The sequence below is a fragment of the Temnothorax americanus genome, unplaced genomic scaffold (assembly GCF_048541705.1).
Source record: "Temnothorax americanus isolate GAGA-0224 unplaced genomic scaffold, ASM4854170v1 Scaffold9, whole genome shotgun sequence".
Classification (NCBI taxonomy): Eukaryota; Metazoa; Arthropoda; class Insecta; order Hymenoptera; family Formicidae; genus Temnothorax; species Temnothorax americanus.
In genome coordinates, this window is record NW_027509812.1 from 38,939 (window position 1) to 60,965 (window position 22,027).

General features: G+C 40.6%; 2 protein-coding genes across 4 annotated transcripts in view; both read right to left on the reverse strand.

The window, feature by feature from the left end:
• Positions 1-12,504, reverse strand: part of LOC143907883 (protein turtle homolog A) — a 36,698-nt gene extending 24,194 nt beyond the window's left edge. Inside the window, exons 1-2 of one of the 3 annotated variants that reach the window (XM_077424941.1) lie at positions 12,272-12,504; positions 10,837-11,099 (exon numbers count right to left, since the gene is read on the reverse strand). In XM_077424941.1, coding sequence (XP_077281067.1) covers positions 10,837-10,918 — 82 coding nt within the window. In that variant the 5' untranslated portion in view covers positions 10,919-11,099; positions 12,272-12,504. Of the gene's footprint in view, positions 1-10,836 lie in introns of all 3 variants that reach the window. The other 2 variants (XM_077424939.1, XM_077424940.1) reach the window with 2 other exon arrangements.
• A 4,830-nt stretch (positions 12,505-17,334) lies between these two features.
• On the reverse strand, positions 17,335-21,977 carry LOC143907925 (cytochrome P450 6a2). Its single transcript, XM_077425058.1, has 5 exons — positions 21,482-21,977; positions 20,514-21,036; positions 19,949-20,167; positions 19,480-19,731; positions 17,335-19,351 (listed from the first exon to the last, which is right to left on the reverse strand). The coding sequence occupies exons 1-5, from the start codon at positions 21,818-21,820 to the stop codon at positions 19,182-19,184; spliced, it is 1,503 nt and encodes a 500-aa protein (XP_077281184.1). The 5' UTR covers positions 21,821-21,977; the 3' UTR covers positions 17,335-19,181.
• Between the last annotated feature and the right edge of the window lie 50 nt (positions 21,978-22,027).

Consider the following 22,027-nt stretch of genomic DNA (forward strand, 5'->3'; position numbering starts at 1 on the left):
TCCCGCATTGAGTTCCGGGACTTTTCCCTTTGCGCCGTGCTCTCGGGGCGCGGGGGAGCGAGGAACATATGAAAAGGAAAAGCGAGATAGACGGAGAAACAAAGTAAAGAGGCTCCGACGGGATTCTTTCGGCGGCGGACCGAAAGCAGCTTTTCCGAGTCACTTTTGGCGTTTCACGGTGGAGAGCGGATTACGGGGAGGCGGCGCGGGGCGCGGATAAGGAACGAGATACGAGGATTAATAAGAAGACAATCGAGATCGCGTGGTGTATCGTAAATAAAACGCAGGACTATATAGAGAGGCACGAGATCGCTGATATAATTTTTTCGGCCGCAATTTCGCCGGTCGCAACGGCACGGCGAGCGCAGAAGGAGGTCAGCTGCATTAGCCCCCGATGGGGACTTATCGGGGCCGGCAATTCCAGTCGTAACGCTCCTTCGCGGAATATTTTTCACCGCAATCATGCGATCTGCGTGCGATCTACATACGGCGATACCGCGCTCGTGAGAAAGCCATTAGTCGCGGCCGACGACGGCATTCGCCACGGCCAAGAAAACGCGGACGCGATCTGTAATCTATGGATTATATGCGATTCAAGTGAAATTACTCTATATCCGCGCGCGCGGATTGCCGACGTAACGGGGTTTCAGGGATTGCCAAGCGGAGTCGTAGCTCTTCGTGGAGCACTGCCTGATTGCCTATTAGTCTTCGCCGGCGGTTTTATTCAAACACGTGTCTGCCATAGATAGCTGTGTAACTGGATAAGCGTACGTCCGGGGTAATCAACAATTACCTGCCATCGAAACGGCATATACGGAGGAGAAGCGTCGATTTGCAAGCCTTAGTTTAAGAAATTCAACCGAAACGTTCAGTTGCGCTTCTCCTTTGACGATCGGGAAGAGATAATCCTGTCGGGTAGCGATAGGGTTCGCACCGTTAGACGCGAATCTATCCCGTCTAATGCCCCCCTCTCTTCTTTTTCAAGCTGTCACTTTTACTCGGGGGAAAAAAGATTTCTCTTTGGTAAAGTGACTTTATCGCTCGGGCGGCGGCCGTGCGCGTTGAAATTTAGGAGCTCCCAAATAACTCCGGGCGAGAGATTATGATCAAAGAGGTCCCCCGTCCCTTCCCCCGCGTGAGATCGTTTAAAGAACTTTCGGGCTCGCGAGAGAAAGGTGGAATGGGGGGGGGCGGGAAAGACGAGCTTTACGGGAATTACGACTTAGCGCGCTTTTGTAAGTAAGTAACAGCTCTTCGGTCGGCGAGAAGGTGGAGTCGCGGAAATGTAATTTGCCGCGAAACGTTCGCGTATAAAGGACGGGCTCCGCGCGCAGCTGCTCCCGAACGAATTCGCGTGTGTACGATATCGCCTTACTTACGCGCGCGCGAGACGAGGGGTGGGCGCGAGAGGGATAGAGAGCAGGGACCGGAACGGGGACCAGAGAGCGGCAAATGCAAAGCAATAATGACATCATGTGCACGAGGCAGGTTCATAGGTCGGGCGTTTCTTGCTTTCTGTCTTTCGCCGCTATTGCCTCGCTTTTTGTCGGGGGTGACGCTCACCGGGGCATGCGCCACGCCTATATTGCATGTATCCATCGTTCCTGTTCTCCGCGAATCTCCGCGCGGTACATATCCTTTTTATTAAAGAATCTCCTTTATTAATTTTCCGCATACGTATTATATATACATATAAAAGTAACTGCAGCGAGAGAGAGAGAGAGAGAGAGAGAGAGAAATCGTGCTCGCGCACACAGTGCGATTTAGCCTTTGATAAGCCGGTACCGTAAGCGTAATTTTATTGCGTTGCATGTGTATACTCTATTTATTGCACATTCGTATTCTACGTATACGTCAAGTCAGACCAAAAATTATGATTACAGCGCTAAGGGAAGAACTTGAAGCTTTGTGGTAAGCGTGCCGTGATAAAAGCATAATACGACTAGACATTTACAAGGATCGATTCATTTAATCGAAAAGCCTACCATTTGGCGAACGGCCAAATAGAAAAGCCATGAAATGTACGTAACCCAGACATACTCTCCTCCTCTCCTCCACCCCAGAGAGGAGGGCAGAGCCGAGTCTTTAATAATTCATCAAGATTCCTGTGTAAAATTAGCGCTGTTAGTATTGAATAAATTTTGTCGGTCGTGCTGCGGCATTGTAACGTCGCCGTCGTTCTCCGCATTATTCTAATTAGCTATAGAATGCATACTCGGTACGTGCATAACGTAGCATAAATAATTGAAAACGCGGATGGTCGAGGCGTTTTATGCAGATGCTGCGCGGGGACGCATCCCACCTTCTCTCTCGGACGATTATTTTCAACGATTAACGTAGTCGGCGGACGTCGCGTGTAATATTTAATATTAATAATATCAAAAATCGTCGTTTACTCTCGCGAAGAAGGTAGACTCTTGCGCGCGCAAGTAAATTGGGGGGGGGGTTGCGCAAATAAATAAAACGATTATATTATTCGGCCGCTCCCTTTAGGACCCTCGCGCTCGCGCTCGTTATTGAACTTCCCCGGAGCAACGAGGGTTGTATTACGCGCGACAGATCGCTTATTGTGCATGCAAATCTCCGGCGTGTTCCGTTCACCGTGAGCATATTATAGACAGGCAAATAAATACGGCGTGTGATCCGCTGGATAATCAATAGTCGAAGCGGAAACATCGCCTGATGGTGAGAGGAGAGTCAACGCGCGCGGCTACGCACGATATCCGTGTCTTTCGCGATTCTCGAAACGCGTGCAACAAATACTACGTTTACGCGTGCGTTACTTCTGTAGTAACTTACGATATATCATTTGTTTACGCGGAGTAAATTATCGCAAGTTATTACAAAATCCCGTTTACGCGAAGGAAAATCTCGTTTACGCGAAGGAATTATCGTAAGTTACTACAAAAATAACGCTCGCGTAAACGTAGTAAAAGTGTATCGACCTGGCGAAATTTCCAGAGGGGGCACTGATAATAATCGATGCGTTAAAGAATTTGGAAGTCGCATTCGTGATAACATCAAGACATTATCGAATATTCGTTATTGATTCATTTCTGAGATTAAAAAGGACAATTGAGATGCAACTTTGTGCATAGAAAGGATATTTTTAAGCATCTAAAGACGAATTTGTCTGCTTGTTATTAAAATATTCTCAAAAAGATATACTAATTTAACGACAGACAGCTTCTCGATAAATATCGTAAATACTTACTTTAAATAAAATCTTTCAAAATATATTTTAATCTTTTCATTCCCAAATTATTTAACGGTTTATTTAACAAAAATAAATTGTTTGTGCATGACAAAGTGCGGTTTATAAAAACATTTTGATATTTTAAGAACGTATAAGGGCTTTTCCACGTGTTATTTTTAATAACTATGTTCCAATTTACAAAGTTATTGTACATAATAAAATTTTTTTACCTTTGGTAAATTCACTTAAAATATATTTAAAAAATTATCATTTTGCAATCTTTTATTATATTTATAATAACCTGATGAAAAATATATATTTAGCGTGTAATTAAAAAAAGAACGCGTATTACGCTCGAATTTAAAAGAGTTCGCGGAAATGAGGCAAAATATCTGTAAAAACGGAACTTCTGACATTTTTTTTTAATTATAATTTTTTTCACAGAATAGTCCTATCGTCAGAAAAAAAACGGAGAATACGCATTAGTCTCACAGCTCGCTGGAACCCGCGGAAAATTTTCGCCAGAAGGTTCTCCGTCCGCGTTACTAACAGAAAGTTTGACTGGTCAGTCGGCCAGCTAGCCAAGCTAGCTGGCCAGCCAGCCAGCAAGCCAGGCAGCCAGCCGGCTGGCTATACGGGGTCGTTCGTTAGCCAGGACTTTGAAATACCGCGGTTTCCTGTTTTTCTCGTGCTACACATATCGCCTAACCGCGCCGACTTATTTCGCGCCGGCGTGCCCGACCGAACGTTGTACACCACACCATTGTGGAAATAGTTCCCGCGATGTTTCTCCCGCTCTTCTCGTTTCCCGTTTTTATTCTTCTCTCTCTCTCTCTCTCTCTCTCTTTCTCTCTTTCTCTCTTCTTTTTTTCCTCTCTTTTCCCCCTTTTTTCTATTCATTTTTTCCTCCCTCTCGGTTTTTGCCTCTCGCTTTTCAAGGCCGGATATCCTTCTCTTACGACCGAGTCATCCCCCCAGCTCACGGAGCTCTCGCTCTCCCGCTCTCCCGCTCTCCGCTTTTCATCGTCGCGGCCGCCCGTGCCGCTGGCTTTTCCTTTCTTTTCCGGCGTTGCGGTCGAAGCCGCCACGGCGCGGTGCGGCGCCGCCATTTACGCGAACATCCTCGATAATAAATCCCGTCGAGTGATTTACGAAGTATCCCTCTTCAGCCCCCTCCCCCCCCGCGAGCGAGCACCCCGCGGACCGCCTTCCGGGCGTAACCCCCGCGTGCAGTTTGAAAATTAATAACGCTAACGCTTTTACGACTCTGCGATTGCGGAATTAAATATCGCGACAACGACAACGTACCGTCAGCGGCGCATCGGTATAATCATCGATTATTTCTACACATATGTTCGCTTAGTAATTGTGCGAAAATTGCATATTTTCAGATCGCTGACATTAACAATTTTCCATGTAAAGTGATATCCATTTCTTCGTGAAAATATATTGTATCGCTACGACGCTTTATAATATTAATAATTGGCCACAGCACATAATATCAATTAATTTATCGTGCATGACTTCACAATACGATAAAAAATTGTAATTGTATAATTAGCTAAATATATATATACTTTCTGAAAAGGATTAAATATCTAGGAATATATATACATACATAGAATATAAAGGAGAGAGAAAAAGAGAGAGATTTTGATAGAGAAAACGTTACTTTTATCAAATGCGACTAAAATTCGAAAAGCGGAGACATTCTCTGAATGGACGTTATTTATCGGGGACGAAATGCGACTTCATATCAAATCGATGTTGCGCGCATACGCTGATTACACGTCGTAAAAGATAAAAAGTGACACGATAAAAGGATTAATATTATGCATGCGCCTTTTGTTAAACATCATTACGAAATGCAGCAAGAAGTAATATGCGAGGCGGAAAATGACATCGTCTGGGCCTTTACGAGCCAGGATGCGAGAGAATCGTGATATCGAGGAGGATGATATGATCCTGCGTTACAAATAGAAACTGTTACGACATTTGGTGCGCGCGCGGGGGACATAAGCGCAATGGCACGGAAACGAGAGGCTGTGCAACGCGGAATTTCGACGCGGCGAATACTCGTTGAGCGCGAAAGAGCGCTCTGATAGCCCGGAACTTTTATTAAAATCTACCATCGCCTCTCGCGCAACTTCCGCCTAATATCGATATCTCGATAATTTCACGTGTTATTTTCGCGAGTTTAAGTTATTGCATATTTTCACAGACCGTGCTCCAAATACATAACGTTGGTCGCGGGATTTTTTTCCCCCCGACTGCGATATAAACGTGGCTATCTCGGCGAAAGTAATATCGTAATTCTCAATTGGAAAGTCGATAAAAACTAAGTTTGAAGTAAAGAATTAATACTGTAGAGATATCAATACTACAAAATTAAGAATTACAAATCAGCACAGCATTTTAGTTTTAGCTAATAATATTTTTATCTATTTTAGAGAGCATGTATATTTTACTATAATTTTCAGCCGATTTGTTGATATTCATTAGCTACTGGAATAAGTTTCAGAGAACCATTTTTGATTTGGCAGAATATAGCTCGCTTATAATTCTAATCGTTTATAATTGAGAGACTCCATATATATTTCGTTCTTTTTAAGAGAAAATTGACTCTGAATTGCTCAGAGAATGTGCGAGTGAAGTTTGTTGGCCACGTCATGGTGCGCCTTTTATGCCATGCGCGTGATGAATGACTCCGTAACGACGCGTCAATATCGAAATAAAACCCGCATCCTTTTTCCAGCTCGTTCCCTATTACGTATGATCGGGATAAAAAAAACGCACTTCTGTAACGCCGGCTTCCCTATATGCGCGGCAAAATTGCACGGTAAAATCGCGGTTCTAAGCGAAAAGAGGAGAAAAGCGTGTATAGGGGGTCGAACAATACTTTCCCCTCCCGTACCAAAAATACGCCTTCCCCGACTCGACGGCGTCACGTACCGACTGCAATTGCATCGCGACTTCCGAATAGGCGACGAACGTGCGCGCCGGGGTGTGCCGTGTGTACCCCGAGATAAACCCGGGTAAGGCGCCGTCGTGCGTCCAGATACATTGTCCACGCGGAGCTTCCGGTTATCTCGAGTCACCGATCGTTACCGTGTATTTCGCGGCGGACGTTGAAGCCTATTTTTTTCTCTCTCATTTTCCTCTTATTTTTCCCCCTCCGATCTGTCCTTGTCTCTTCCTATTTCTCCCCCGGCGACGTAGACGCGGATGACATCCCGACGGGGCGAACGACTATGCGCTTTCTCGATTCCCACGACGCCCTCGTTCTCTTCCGTACCGTCACGCCGCTCCGCGACCGACGCCGCGGGCTGTATAATTGCAGTTTCCTTTTATTTCGAGTCCGCGCAACGTCCGCGGAATACTACTGGTTTAACCGTGCTTTATAAACTTCACCGCGTCTTCTTACAGCCCCGATATGAAACTCGAGCTCGAGGGGGAGGGTTGTCCGCGACCACGGCCGCGAGCGGCGCGACCGCGCGCCGGCGAAAGAATTTTAAGTTTTCATCGAACGAAGTTGCACTCCCGCGGAATTTCAATATCTTCGCCCGTAATGGACCGTTACTGTACGCATTACGCTCCATTACGAGCACGCGGTTCACCGCGAGGAGATCTGTAGTCGTTTAAGCGCATTCGACGCGCTGCCTCGAAGTGGTGCAACCCGTATACACCCTTATGACTTCGAAAAAAATCAATCTTAAAATACGTAGCGAGTATAAACGCTTGCTCGACACAATTTGAAAAATAAAAAATTCGTATATTATATATATTTTTTATTTTTTTAAACCAATTTTTTATATTGTTTTTTATTATTTTGATTTTCACGTTATTGTAATCACAAATCCAAACGGATCTAAAAAATAAACGAAATGAAAAGAGAATAACGAGTCATCGTGTCACGTGCGCAATCAAAGTTTGTTAAGTCAATTAAGTCATTGCGCGGTTATCCGTGATTTACGGGAAAGCTTCCGTAAAACGATGTGTCTCAATGTGCAATGTGCATATACATAGAAATGAATGCTCTCGCGGGTCGCCGCGATGGTTCTATGGTTTTTACACATTTCAGATAAATGGTACTATTTCTCGTTTGTAATTGCAATATGCAAAATCTAGCAGTAACTCGCATTTATACGAACTATTGCCTCTCAAGTAACTTTTGTAGAGATCGTTAAAGGTAATAATAATGACAATAACTTTATTGATTGTGATGTATAACACAATGGAAAACAATAGTGAACCAGATAACGCAAGTTGCAGAGAAAAAGTCGCCGACATTCTTTCCGATGGGAAATTTTAAATATTTTCTCGGTAATCGCTTTTACTCTTTAAGCACACGCCTTTTAATCTCCATTATTAAAACAAGCGAAGATTAGAACTATATACCAACTTTTAACTTAAACTTTTGCCACTACTTTTGCTACAACGCTACGCGCAATACATGTATGCACGTGGCGTAATGTGTATACAACTGGGAGTCCGCGCACTTTCATAATTTGCTTTACTGTCAGCAATACAATGTGTAAAGTCGCGCGCGCGCGCCGGCTATGATACGGCAAACGACGGGCACGATATATGTACGGATAGCGTTTGATGCCGCTGATCGTAATCGATCCAGTTTAACGATCGAGTAAAAATTTTATGTTCTATACGTACCGTGGCAATTGAAGTAGATAAGGTAACGCTACTGCAAACCGTTCCACGTACCTATTAACTTTACAATTGTTCCACTTTGGCGTAATCGGCGTTTAAACCATGACAAGGACGTTGCGTCGATGGATGCTGCTTAAACCCTTCATTAAAATCTCATGCGCAGTCTTCGACTATATCGCCGTTTGTTTGCTTTATTTCCCTATAACGAACAACTTGGAAACCCTTGACCAGTTTAAGTAGCAAGTGGTACAAAACTTTAACGTGACTTGGAAGTTTAGCCGCACGATTAAATCTGATTCGTCACAAAAGCGAGACAGATAGGTATTTTCAAGAGTATAAAATGAGTGAGGATAAAAATATATCTCAGGGTAAGACGGATTTAAGAGAAGTTTGAAATATAAATTATAAACCAAAAGCTAACAGAACGCGGTAGAATAACGGTGACTTTCATAAATCTCTATAACTGACAAGAATTGTGAATTGTGTAAAACAATCAAAGCCGTAAATTTGTGCGAATCCGCACGCATCGACGCTACATGAATTGTGGGGTATGTACATTCTTTATTATAGAATTCTCCCTTTCTTTGACGACGCGTTTCGCGCGCAACCGTTTTGTTTACAAAAAAAAAATCCCAACGAAATAATTTTACTATACTCGCATGCTGTGTTTTTCCCCAAACTTCGTGTGTTCCCCGACCTACGGTCCCCTCCCAACGACATTCAATTCCGAACAGAACAGCCGTATGTACGGCGTACAAACCATTATGCATTTGTGTGCGCGCGTTACACGCCGGGGGTCCATCGTTGGTTCCTGATATACACGAGAATTCGCGGGGCATGGGGTGAGAGGGCAATGGGGGACAGGGGGGAGGGAAGGGTGCACATACAGCGGCTTTGATTTTCAGCCCATGCACGATACGCTACTGCCAATTATTCAGCGTACATGTTGGCCCATTGTGAATCTGTCGAGAGATGGCGGTCGATTACTGCATCCGAAGTGGAGCCGTTATGTCAATTTGCATAATGCATCGATTAAATAAACGGGTTGCGGTCCTGTCCGATGTCGTGGAGCACGACGGTGGCGAAGGACGCGTCCCCTCCCCCCCTCCCCGCCGCCGCCGTCGTCCGCAAAACAACTATTGACAGGCGGCGAATTCTCGACGCCGTTCACGTCCTGTGCGTACGTCAAAATTAATGTACGTTCCGCCCCCCTCCCAACCCCTCATCTTTTTCCGGCGCTCGCGCGCACGCGACACGTCACATCACGCACGATAACGATTATGAGGTTGTCGCCGATGTCGCTACGATGACGGTCGCGCTGAAACTTGTCCTTCGCCATTAATTAGCGGCGTAAATCGCGGCCTGAAATTCTATCGTGTCCTTTTACCCCGTGCCCGTGTCGTAAATCAGAACGCGTCATTTGTCACTTGCGCGCCCATCGGCCTGTCCCCCCGGTACGTAAATGCCGAAATATATATATATATCGGATCACCGAATAAATTGTCGTCTTGGTCGATTTAGTTTCGCGTTTAATGCCGCTATTTGCCCAAGCCGTTGTTGCATGATAATTGCGGCACGATCCGACGACGTGTTCCGCCGACGCCAATAATTTCAGACATTGCGAAACGATCGCTAATCGTACAATTATTGTCCGCTCGTTTCATTGGCACATGCGATAAATATGCGCAGCGTCCCGAAAAACCAATACCATAATAATAAAATGATATTTTCTGTCGGATACGGAGATAATTTTTCTTTAGCGGAATTTTTGGAACGTTCAATAATTGAACTTTACCCCGATTAAATATTGAATTCAAAAGTGTGAATAAAATGAAAATGGTAGATTCTCTCTTTCTCTCTGTCTCTTCTTTTTATCTGTAGTTAACTGGTTAGATGACCGTCTCGCTAGTATATTTTTTGTCTGATACGGAAAATATTCATTGTAATTTCCTTTCTGAGACACAGTCAGTCTCGTTGCAACCAACCGTGTTAATTAATTCAATTATTATCATTTGATTAAGTTTTTACGGTATTATACTCATCAAAGTTCTCTATGCGCGACTACTTAGACATTCGCGATAGGAATGAAGAGAAAGTTTCATCAGCTGCATAATTGTGCACGTTTGATATTTTTGTACTGTCTAGCGTCACGTGAAATATATAAACAATAACTGTCTGATATTATTACAATCTCAATCTGTTTTGGCGCACTAATGATGCATTAATATTTTCAGATATACCTGCGATACAGATCTTTCAAACTTCTTTAATGATAATTAAATTGATCATATCTTTTTCGATAGAATTGATCACAATTTTTTTCGGTTTTAATTCTCTGCATCAAATATTTTATTCAGTTACCGCTGGCACTAGTCAACATGAAAATTTTACTAAGAGAAACCAGCTGTCCGTCATTCGTGTCCCTGCTACGTATTCCCTCACATTTGCTAGTTCATTATCCTGACGTTGTGATATGGAAAATCGATACCTATATACGAGCATCGATATGAGCGATCCTAATGCAGACGCGTAAATATTTTTACTATGTTGAAAGCAGGCGAATATTGCAAGCGTAAACATTTTCTCGGTTACCTGCGAAAGCGACGTACATACAAAATACTTAGCCTTAAACGTGTGCCGGCGTACATAAGCGATGACGGAAGTTTCGTAGAAACATAAACTGAAGACTGAAAGGAAGAAGCCTTACATAACAAGAATAGAAAAGTACCGATCGATCCGAACCAATTATTTATTTTCCTCAATTCCATTAGCGAACGCAAACAAACGAAGAGAGAGAGAGAGAGAGAGAGAGAGAGAGAGAGAGAGAGAGAGAGAGAGAGAGAGAGAGAGAGAGAGAGAGAGAGAGAGAGAGATAGCGAAACTCCCCCTCTTTCGCAATTATACATTATATTTTACTCCTCTTTCCGCGTCCCTATCCCTCTGCCAGGAAACCCCCAAGTTTTTCATTCACTTACGTGGCTCGTCGACGTCGCCGAGCAGAACTTCCGCTACGACGAACCGGGCCAGCAAGCTCATCAGCAAAAGCATCCTCTCCATTGTAAGCGGAATGAATCCTTGCCTCCACCTCTTCCTCCTCCTCCTCCTCCACCCCCTCGTGCAGGTACACCGTTCTCCTTCTTAAATCCCGTGCTTAAGTGGGAGCCGACGCGGCTGATAACTTTCAATGAAGACGAGAGCGATCCCCCGGTGATCCGTCAGGTCATCCGGAATCTCGATTCTAACGGGCGCATCTCGTCATAAGACGCGGCAGACGACGGAGGAGATCCGTCGCATCGATCCTGACCCCCTGGTCGGCGAAAGAGAGAGAGAGAAAGAGAGAGAGAGCCGGTCCTCCGGCGTCCGATTTTTACCGGCGACGACCCCCGATAAAACGTCCGATGTACACTTTTAACGGTAACGAGCGGGGGCGACGGCGGGGCGGTCGCGACCTGCGCTTTGAAAGGAGGCTTAAGTGCAGTTGACGGAGCACGCGAGGCACTTCGCCGGCAGATTCCCGACATAAAACTGCAGGATTATAAGTAAGTCGCCGTAACTTCTTAAGGGCTCCGCGCGCGATTACGCGCGTTATTTATGTACGCAAACTCTCTCTCTCTCTCTCTCTCTCTCTCTCTCCCTCGAACGTCGTCTAACGGGGTTACTCGATCGGGTAATAGTACATCCTTGCACAGTCTATTGGCGTTCATTTCATACACCACTAAGTCTCACACGCGCGCACGCGAAACCACCCATCCCACGTCTCTTCTCCGTCATCGCTCGGCGGATAATGACGTAATGATGTTTTCGAGAAACGTGGGACGGAAAAATCGATATCCAAGCTCATAGATGACTCCCGCGGTTCGTCGTGGTCGCGCGATCACGGGTCGAGCGTTAACGGGCGTTCAGTTAACACGCCGCGCACGAAAAACATTTTCACGTTGTTTGCACCTTGGTATATCGAGATTACCGCCCACCCTCGTCCTCGTGCATCCTTCGCCCTCCGCAGAATTCACGCCACGTCGCTCTTAATAGTTACAGCGCGAAGGGGTATGGGCGATTAGGCGGCGAACGCCGAAGCGTTGGCATCTCCCATTACGTCGAATCGATCGGCAGACTTCAATCGATCCGACGCGCGATTTCAGGTACAAGTGCGGAAATTTATCGATCACCTGGGGAGAATCGTCCGTGGGGCTCACATATATGTATTATCTATATTCTGTCGCGAAAATATTCTCTCATTCTCTTCTCGAGGGAGAAGGAATTCCTGCCCCCGGCCGCGTAATTCCACTGATACCAGATCGCGATACTTAGGGTCAGCGGCCGACGCGACGGTGGCGAGAACTCGTGTGCGAGAGTTCCCTCTGGGACGACACGTCTGTAGAGCCACCGCGTGAAGGTGGTCCCGTCTCTCACCCGCTGTCGTGGGAAGCCGCTTTCACCTGTCGCGCATGGATCCCGCTTCCGGTCCCGACGATCGACATCCGGATCACGCGCGGGGGCGATCAGCGATCCCGGAGATAATCCCAATCGGCGAGGTTCCCCAAACCGATCGGAGGTGGTCCTCTCGGGGGAAACGCGGAACCCCCTGCTCAAGGTGGAAGGCGCGCTCACTGCTGCGTTGCGGCAGGCCTACTGACGATGCCGTCGTAGCTTTCGGCTCGGCTCGGCGCGACTCGTGCGGCTCCGTCACCCTCCGGTGCGGCGGCGGCCGCTTAAAGCGCCCGCCGATCACTTTTCATCCCCTTTTGCGCCCGCGCCCGCGCCCGGCATCGTTCTACTCCACTGCCGGCCGCATCCCTTCTTTCGGACTGCCCGGTGCACTTCGCGAATCGGGGGTGAACGTTAGAAAACGACTGCTGTCTCGCGGAAAAACGCTGAGACCGCGGGAACGATACGGAACAAAGGGGAACGCGGGTCGTTTGTGTTTAGCTTGTAGCTCGGGAACGTGAGAAATAAAGGTTAATGACTCGGGGAAGTAATCCGCGCCGGCCAACGACGAGCGAAGAAAGTCTTGAAGAGTGCTACAGATAGAATTAAGAAAGTATATATAGAAATTTAGAAGGGATTTTACCCGTAGACCCAAGTCCCGGCCTAATGTCACGAATAAATTAAGGGATTATTATTATACTCCCCCATTTCGAGTTTAATAATCTTTGTTTTTAAAGGGATACATGTAACTTTAACTTTTCTTCTTTAATATTTTCGATATCGCCTTTCGAAGCGTTGCATAATTATTTTCTGAATGCGAGAACGAGCAATTCTTTGCCATGTGGTGATAAAAGGGGGATTATGTCAAATACACGTGGGCACAGATGGATATTACGTGCAATACAAAGCATTTTGTAATTCTCTGCGTTTCACGCAAAATGACAACTGCTGCGCGACCTAGGACCGTCAAAATGCCGCGGTTTGCTGCGTCCTGTGCGTCTGACCGACCGCACGTCCATGACTACTTCGCGTCTCTCTTTTTCTCTCTCGATCGACTAAAACTATACTTGCGTGTTATGCGAACTTCAGAGAGAAAATATTGGAAGAAAGTGTTATTTAAACAGAGGAACAAATTATTTTAGAAATAAAAAGGCCACTAAATCTAATTCTATAATATAAAGTGTACTTTTTGTAACGACATCTACAGATAGACGTTATTTCAGACTCGATCGACAATAATTTTGGACTTCCACCTTAATCTGACCGAGAGAAAATTGAATTGATATAAATATTGGATAAAAAAGCGAAAAAAAAATATATATATATGTAGGTCCGGAAGTATGTTCCGGGACTTTTATTTTTTATATCGGTATATTCCGGGACATTTGGCAGTTTCCAGGACATATATATATATATATATATATATATATATATATATATATATAAAGAAATGGAATATCGTGTAGAATATATATTTATAACATTATTTATATTGTTAGGCATAACAAATAGCGAACGAACGCGTCCGTTTAAATGATCATTAAAAAACACTAAGATAACAATTAATTAACATAAAAAATGTATACGTTTTATATAAATAAAATTCAACAATCAGAATATGTGGTCGCGAATACCTTTTTTTTATTATTACATTCCTACCAATTAAACCCTCATATCCACGCGTCCCTATACACTGCACGCAGTTTTTTTTTTACGTGGGTTTTGCGTTGCAGTGCAATAAAAAAAATTCAAGAAAAATGACAACTGTCAATGCATAAAAGCGCGAGTATTAAAAACTAAAAATTGAATTACAGAACAAGCCGGATTTAATTCGTGCACCCCGCGGGCAGTGAAAGTGATTTACGTGTACGTCGGCTAACCGAAAAAAATTACACATGTGTACACGCGTAAAGCGCATGCATTGCATTGGGCATGGACATTTGAAATTCGAGAACACAACTGGAAAAACGTAAAATGTTAACTCTTTGTCAGCTGTCTCTTTTATCTTTATTTAAAAATTTTATAAAATTTGTATCGCAACAATCTTAAAATTGCTCAATTCCGAAATTGTCTTTCCCCGCCCGCGCCGTGTCAATAAATTCTCCCTCCAAAAAATCTTTTTTTGAGCAGAACGAGCTTGCAATTGTACAATAACGCTATAACCTTATGATTATACACGCAACATGTATCGAGTATAGTCATGCCAGCTATCCATGTTTGCCATAATTATTAGTATTCGCTAATAGCGCAGGTGCGCAAAATGTACTCACATTAAGGTGTACTCAGGACGAAAGTTTATTGTTTCCGCAACAAGTTTCTAGAACGCCATTGTAGAACGATGATTCGCTCGAGATATTACACTTGCCAAAATGAAAATAGTCCGAAATACCCGAATATTATCTCAGTACTACAGCGAAATATTGCTATTTATCTCATGTATACAATATAATATGCTTATATGTGCACGATTGAAGATAAATAGCTTATTTATAGTTATTTCTGGTTTTTCACTAAACCAGCAATGAATATTTAGTGGAAGAAGAAATGTAAACGTTACATTAGCATTTTAAATTTATAAGACTAGATCTGTAACACTGATAGCCATATTAAAATATTACTGTACATATCTCCGTAATTAACACGAAGAGATAGTGCATGCTATTTATAAAATTTTTAGCATCTATAATTAATTAGCAAAGGTATAATGGCAATATCTCAGATTAATCTAGTATTAACCAATTTTAGGTATATTCTAATAACGTAGGACTGAGAGCGAGGCTGATAATCTAGTTAGATAAGCAGCAAGAAGAAAATAAATCTTTGATAAGGATATTTTTGTAAGCGTCTTTTTCGTTAATAAAACAATTGAGAGAAAGAATAAATCTATATTAATAGGAAAACCTTTCTATTTTGTCGTAGACTTCTATTAAGTAATTATTTATTGTTACCTTTTGGAATATAATTCTTTTTTTAGAAGTTAATATAAAATCAAAATAATTGGTAGTGGAATCGAGACCTCTTCACACCGTGGACTTCCCAATAGATGTATTTTGCGGTGATATAATAGTACGCATCGTTAATTCCCTTTTAGCAGCAATGAAATTTAATTATTGATTTTTATCCGAAAAATGACGTAATAGTCGCTACAAAATTGCGCTCTCAAATCGCTATCGTTAAGGTGGTCCTTTCGCGGACCCAGCTAGTCAAGTAACAGTCCGTCATGAGGTAATTGAAAACAAACATTACACACAGCATTCCAATAATTATAATAATATAACATGATTTTACACGCACGATTTAATCGTATTTAATTATTTATTAATTAAAAAAATATCACAATAGTAGTGCGGTTGGACTCGATTTAGGTTAGGTCAGGCATGACAGTACGAGTAAAGCAATATGCGCGTGGATCCACTACTTATTTAACCTCATATATCAGAGCAAAACATTCGGCAAGACCTTATTTTCAAGGTATGTACGAAATTCGGAAACTTCAGGAAATATTTTAAGACATGAACAATGTATTCATCTGATCGCTAAGTACATGTATTATTCGTTGAAAACCTCGGCCGTGGCGATTTACATCGTTCTATCTTTCCCGTTCATTAGATGTAAACAAGGATAGAATGACAATGGCACGCTCCGCGAACGCACATTTAGAATGACTTATTTCTTGTAAAGTGTCGGTAACCTCACTTGATTTTTTGTACACAAGTCCCTTATTACTGTATATTTAACATATATCAACGTTAGGTACTTATCTAATACTTGTTCTCACGAAAGGACCACCTTAAGATTCTAAATTTGGTTACTATATGCATATTTGCTCTTGTAAAATTTTAAAGTCGGACTTTATCAACCACTATCTTTATCTTACATAAAACAGGTGCGATACGGTGAAAAAATACACTATTTGAAATTATTTTAGCGCAACTTATGCGAAATATCCAGCATTGTTTTTATCGCAGTGTTGAAAGAAAACATTTCCGTGTTTTCTTCTATTATCTTTATCACTGCAAAATCAATATTAACATTTGAATGTAGATGTTAAAAACAATATCAAACATTGACATTCTAGGATGTATTACTTATACCTTCCCAGCCAAAAGTACAGTAATCTGAGAAATCCAATATATATCGGTTGTACGCATACTTTAACGGCTTACTACTATTTAATATCATATAACAAGGACATTAATGTTACTGATTTAAGTGATTTTAACAAGTTTTTATGATTATTACGTATTTGTAAATATTCTTAATAGAGGCTCAAAACTTTTGGCTGGGAATCTTCCCTGAATCTAACTGCTAGAAATAAAAATCATACATGTATAATGTGGATAAAGACAGAAAGTAACGATTAAATATGATCAAAAATATCACGCAATAGTATAAAATATTATTATAAAATGAAAATAATACGCTAAATACGAGAATAAAAAATATAAATATCGAGCAAATAACACAAGAAGACGTGGCAACACCGCTCGATTTTAACTGTTGGCTGCACTGAACGCCCGACTGCTATCACATGACTGTCATAGTATCTGTTGTATATTGACAGCCGATTATTAGAAGAGTGTGGTTAAATAAGAAATGTTGAAATGAATAAAATCCCGCTTTTAATATATAAGGGCAAGTGAATTTCAGATCCTATATATAAACATCGGCTGAAAATGTCGGAAACCGGCAAAAAAAGGCAAAAAATATCCATATTAGTTACCAATGAAATAACGACGTTGCCACGTCTTTAGGCGTCTTCGGCGTCAAACGCCAAAATCTGCGAGAGTGCTGCAGTTTTTACTTTTTTTCTCAGAAACTAGTCAGCAAATCATCGTGAAATTTATAGAGAACCTGTGCCAATGTATCCTCTATACACCGTAATTTTTTCGAGATTTGTTTTCTATTTTTTCTTTACATTCTGAATGTATATGTTTGATAAACTGTCAATCTCCATAAGAACACATACAAAATTAAAAAATTAATATTTTTTAAACGAGTCAGAGAAGTTTAACACAGGTTTTTAGAACATATAAGTGCACAATCTCTGTAAATTTCAGCTTGATCCCTTTATTTTGACTGAACGGACATACATTCTTCAACAGATATCCAGAAGCACGGTAGTGTATGCACAACGAGATATGATAATATAGATAATATATCTCCTTATCTTAACTGCAAAAATTTCGTTGACATGGAAAAGTGTTTAGTAAGTGTTTGTAAACACTTTAACAGTTTACTCGTCTCAAGAACTATAATATAACAGCGCATACACAATGTCAAAAAATAAAGAATATATATATATATATTTTTTTTTTTAATTATATTAATTAATTAAAACTTTGCTCTAATAATTACACTTCTATTATTAAGAAGTAATTGCTGTGTATTGTAAGTAAATAAATTTAACAAAAAAAAATTTTATAAACGATATAAAAAATTATTAAGATATATAAAATGTCATATTTTGAATATAATCTCAGATTGTGTATATGATCAATATATAATTAGTGTGTGCACATATATACATACACATATTTTTATAATAAGCAACAATTGATGTACTTTTATATTATAAGAAACTACGCTCCAGAAACTTTTTCTATTTTCGCGTTTATGTGTGTGTATATATATGTGGGTGTGCAATCTCCATTTTAGAAATTGTAATCCGAGTTTAACTTCTTATATAATAGCAGAAACTGTGTATATAATTTTTTCAGTGCTCAGTATTTTAAAACGTTTTATCTTTTATCGCAATTTATACTTTATAATCATTTAAAATCGGTTCTTCTTTTATAAAATTAATTTCAACATTTATAGTAAATATAAAAATTAAGCGGTAATAAGAGTACTAGTGTTATATATGATAAGAAAAAAATTTAATGTAATTAGGAAAAAATTTCATACGTTAGTTATTTTTTCAAATATTGTAAGATATTCAATGGTAGGTTAAAATTAAAAAATATTACGCAATTTATATAATATTATTTATTTCATATGTTTTTTGATTAATATTATAATTTTTATACGTTTGTACACACCCGCCATGCATGTAATTCAAATGTGTCAGAATAGCATCGTTTATGTTTACAGTATCATGTGTTATTTCTAAATAAGAAAATTTTACATAATTGCGAATATTATATTATTCCTGATGCGTGATATGATAGAGAGGAGAATATTATTGAAATAAATGTCAACATATTCAAACTGAAACGTTGAATTGTCGATAATAATATGATTCTTTTCAATTGTCCTTAACATCATTACCGCGATATTATGTAGCATTATGCTGAGTTGCTTAATTAATTATCTAACACGTAATATCGTCACGTATTCTGTAATCTGATATTGTAGCAAAAAACAGACAAGAGCTCAATAAAGATTATAATAATCAAGTGTACATATACCATTATCTGTTTATTTGATTACGCAATTGGAGCATTATTACGACTAATAATGTATCATGTCAATGACACGAAGAAATGGTGGTTGAAATAATTTACTCTTACATGATTTTACAAATGTTCTTACAAGTCATTCTTAATATTACTGTATAGTATTGTATACATGGCAAAATCCAGATGATTCAAAAAACTCGACTCTTTATTTACCGTGACCCTTGTTCGTCGCGATTTGCGACGCTAAATTATCTGAATATGATTTATGAGTTCTAGAGCATTACCAAAAAGTTCTCGATTACACGTTTCAATTTTTGTTTTATTAAACGTTATCTTAATGACTGACTAAATATACATTGTAAACACGTACAGCAAATGTTACGTAATGGGACACGACACGGCCATACATCATTTTGCATTGCTTAATTTACTAATAAGTATACATATATATATAGCACAATACATACAAATCACATGACGTTGTAATTATCCTGTTAGGCGAGCTTGGTCAATTTTACATATATACCGTGAGTTGTTTGCAACATCAAAGAGCTCAGCGGGGCATGGACAATTGGAATCTGGGTTTTCTCGCAAACGTCTATTTTATAATTCATCAGCACTTTAATTAGACCAATTTTGGTTTGATTAACGGCGAATCTTGCCCCTAAAAAGATACCGCATGAAGTTTCAATTATTTTTCAAGTAAAGTGGTTATGTGTGCATGTGCGCGCGCGTGCATATGTGTAAAATGAGCGTATAAGAAAAAGTAAATATATTAGTTTCTTAAATTACCGATACAGTTTCTTGGACCATCTCCGAAAGGTAAATAATACATGGAATTTCTCTGCTCCATATTTTCCGCGCTAAATCGTTCGGGATCGAAAACTTCCGGATCTGGATAAATATTCGGATCATTATGAATAGCAGAAACAGGTATAACCACTTGTAGTCCCTTTCGTAGATCGATTTTAGTCCCCTCAAAAGTGTAATTTCTCACAGGTTTCCTCGTGAGATACATTACTGGTGGATATTTCCTGAGAGTCTCTGCAAGGTAACACAAACACTTGACTTAACAGAAAGATATTTTCGATTACTTAATCGAATTTATCGAAGCTCGAAAAATATTTGGCGGAAATTATCGCCTTTCACTTTCGGGAGATCTTATCGAAAAGGAATGTGTAAATTTGCAAATGTTTGCGGATAAACTTGACTCACTTAAACTTGAATTACCACAGAATTATTTTTTGAGGCATAAACAAACCTTTAAAAGTCATTTCTAAATAGCTCATCTTTTTGATGTTATCGTATGTTATTGCTCCGTGTATGTTAAGGACTTCCTTAATTTCCTCTCGAACTTTTTCTTGAACTGATTGATTTTGCGCCAACTCATATATTGTATAGGACATTGTAGAGGAAGATGTCTCGAAACCAGCCGCGAAAAATACGAACGATTGGGCAGCAATGAATTCATCCGTTACATCTGTAAAAATAATAATTTTATATTAGTCTCTGTGACTCTCATGTCTATTTTTATCAATGTAGATTAACTTCAAGCTTTGTTTAATTTACTTTTTATTTTTTTTTATAATTCTTACAGCTGGAAAAAGATAAAAAGCAAGTTAAACCAATATTAAAATTAATCTACGTTAAGGAAGAAATAGACATTAATCTATACTGTTAGTAACGTTTTGTCAATGAATATTCGATTATCTCTCAAGAAAGAGAAAATAAACATATTCTAGAAAATTAAGGAGAATTAAGGACATATTAACGCATTTGAAAGTTGATAAATTAAGATCCGAAAGATGGAAAAAAAATGTTCCTACTATTAACGCCCAGCTTGTCAGGATTGTCCTTGAGATCGATAAGTGTATCGATAAAATCGTGTCGGCGCATGTTGTTCTGCTTTCTGTACTTTATAGTATCGCGGGTAACGTTCGTTATGAACTCGGTCACATCATGATCGTCCAAGATATATCCTAAATGCTTGTAGATCCACGGAATTTCTCTGAGCACGATTTTAAACATGGTCTTTGGAGTGGAACGGAAGATCCTACGACCTATTTTCTGGAACTTATTATTTTCTTCTTTCAGCGCGTTCATTTCGAGGCCGAAAGCGCACGATCCGATCACGTCGACGGTGAATTTGGACGTCAGATCCCGGCACTCGACGATACCGTCTTTAGACACTGTCTCGTTCAGATACTTCTCAAAGTGATCGGAACAATTCAACACCAAGTGAAACATGTCCTTCAACTTCCCGGACGTGAAGACGGGCGAGAGCCTCGTTCTTAATGGTCGCCATCTAACAGAGTCGAGCCTGAAGAGGTGCATGGACATGGGTTCGGCCTATAAATTATGCATCAGTGTATCAGAAAGCGGGAATTATGTTAGAAAGTTTTCTCTCAAAAGTTTCCGTGTGATCAATGCCTGCTCCCCCCAAACAACTTATACGCCGCGTCAGTTCAGCTTCGTGCTGAAGAGAAAAAGAGACATTCTTTCCAATTCTTAATTTTCTAAGTTATTTATTATAACTATGGATACGCGACATTTCGAAACAGAAAGAGAGAGGAGCAAATTAAAAATAACTATTTTAAATAATTATACTGAAATTATTTTTGGTATGTTTTATATCACGTTTTATTTTACTTTTATCATAGTTCGTCGCTCCTCTATTTTATTTATTATATATTATTATATGCATTTTTTTATATATATATTTATATACATTAAATTATTAAATTATACATTATAATTATCTATTACGTGCCTATATAAAGTTAAAAAATTATACCTTTTCAAAAACCGTTCCTTGCCGCTCGGCAAAGATGGTGAAATCCTTGATCAGCACTTGCTTGATGTACTCAGGATCTCTCAGAATGAGCACGGGGGTCGCTCTCAAAAACACACCCACCATGGCCTCTTTCGGGTATCGGTCGTAAATATCTTTGTAGAAATCGCCCATGCATTTCTTGCCCAGCATGAATTCGGCGATGTTGCCGAAGAGCGGGACGGGTTTCGGTCCAATAACCCCGCGCGATGTCCAATAGTCAAAGTCGGCGGTGAAATAATAATAAAGTAAATATAAGATCACCACGCAGGCACAGAGAATTTCGAACATGCCCGCAGCCATCGTAGTTAACTGCCCGCTTTTACGATTATGACACCCGTTTCGTAATTGTTCAATCCGCTCACGGCAGCCTCAGCTCAAATACTGATAACAGATCAACAACATTTACGAGAAAACACTGATGTCGACTGCGCAACAGTCTAAGAAGATTTTCCACTGCTTCTGCTACGCGACTGAGGAGAGAATTACGTATCAGGACGTATATATTGG

What these genes read in the sequence shown, in the direction of transcription:
- LOC143907925 (XM_077425058.1), bottom strand. Translation starts at nt 21,820, where the DNA reads ATGGCTGCGGGCATGTTCGAAATTCTCTGTGCCTGCGTGGTGATCTTA. An exon ending in AAGGAACGGTTTTTGAAAAG is followed by an intron (nt 21,037 to 21,481) that starts GTATAATTTTTT and finishes CATAATTTATAG; the next exon opens with GCCGAACCCATGTCCATGCA. An exon ending in TTTAGAAATGACTTTTAAAG is followed by an intron (nt 19,732 to 19,948) that starts GTTTGTTTATGC and finishes GTTACCTTGCAG; the next exon opens with AGACTCTCAGGAAATATCCA.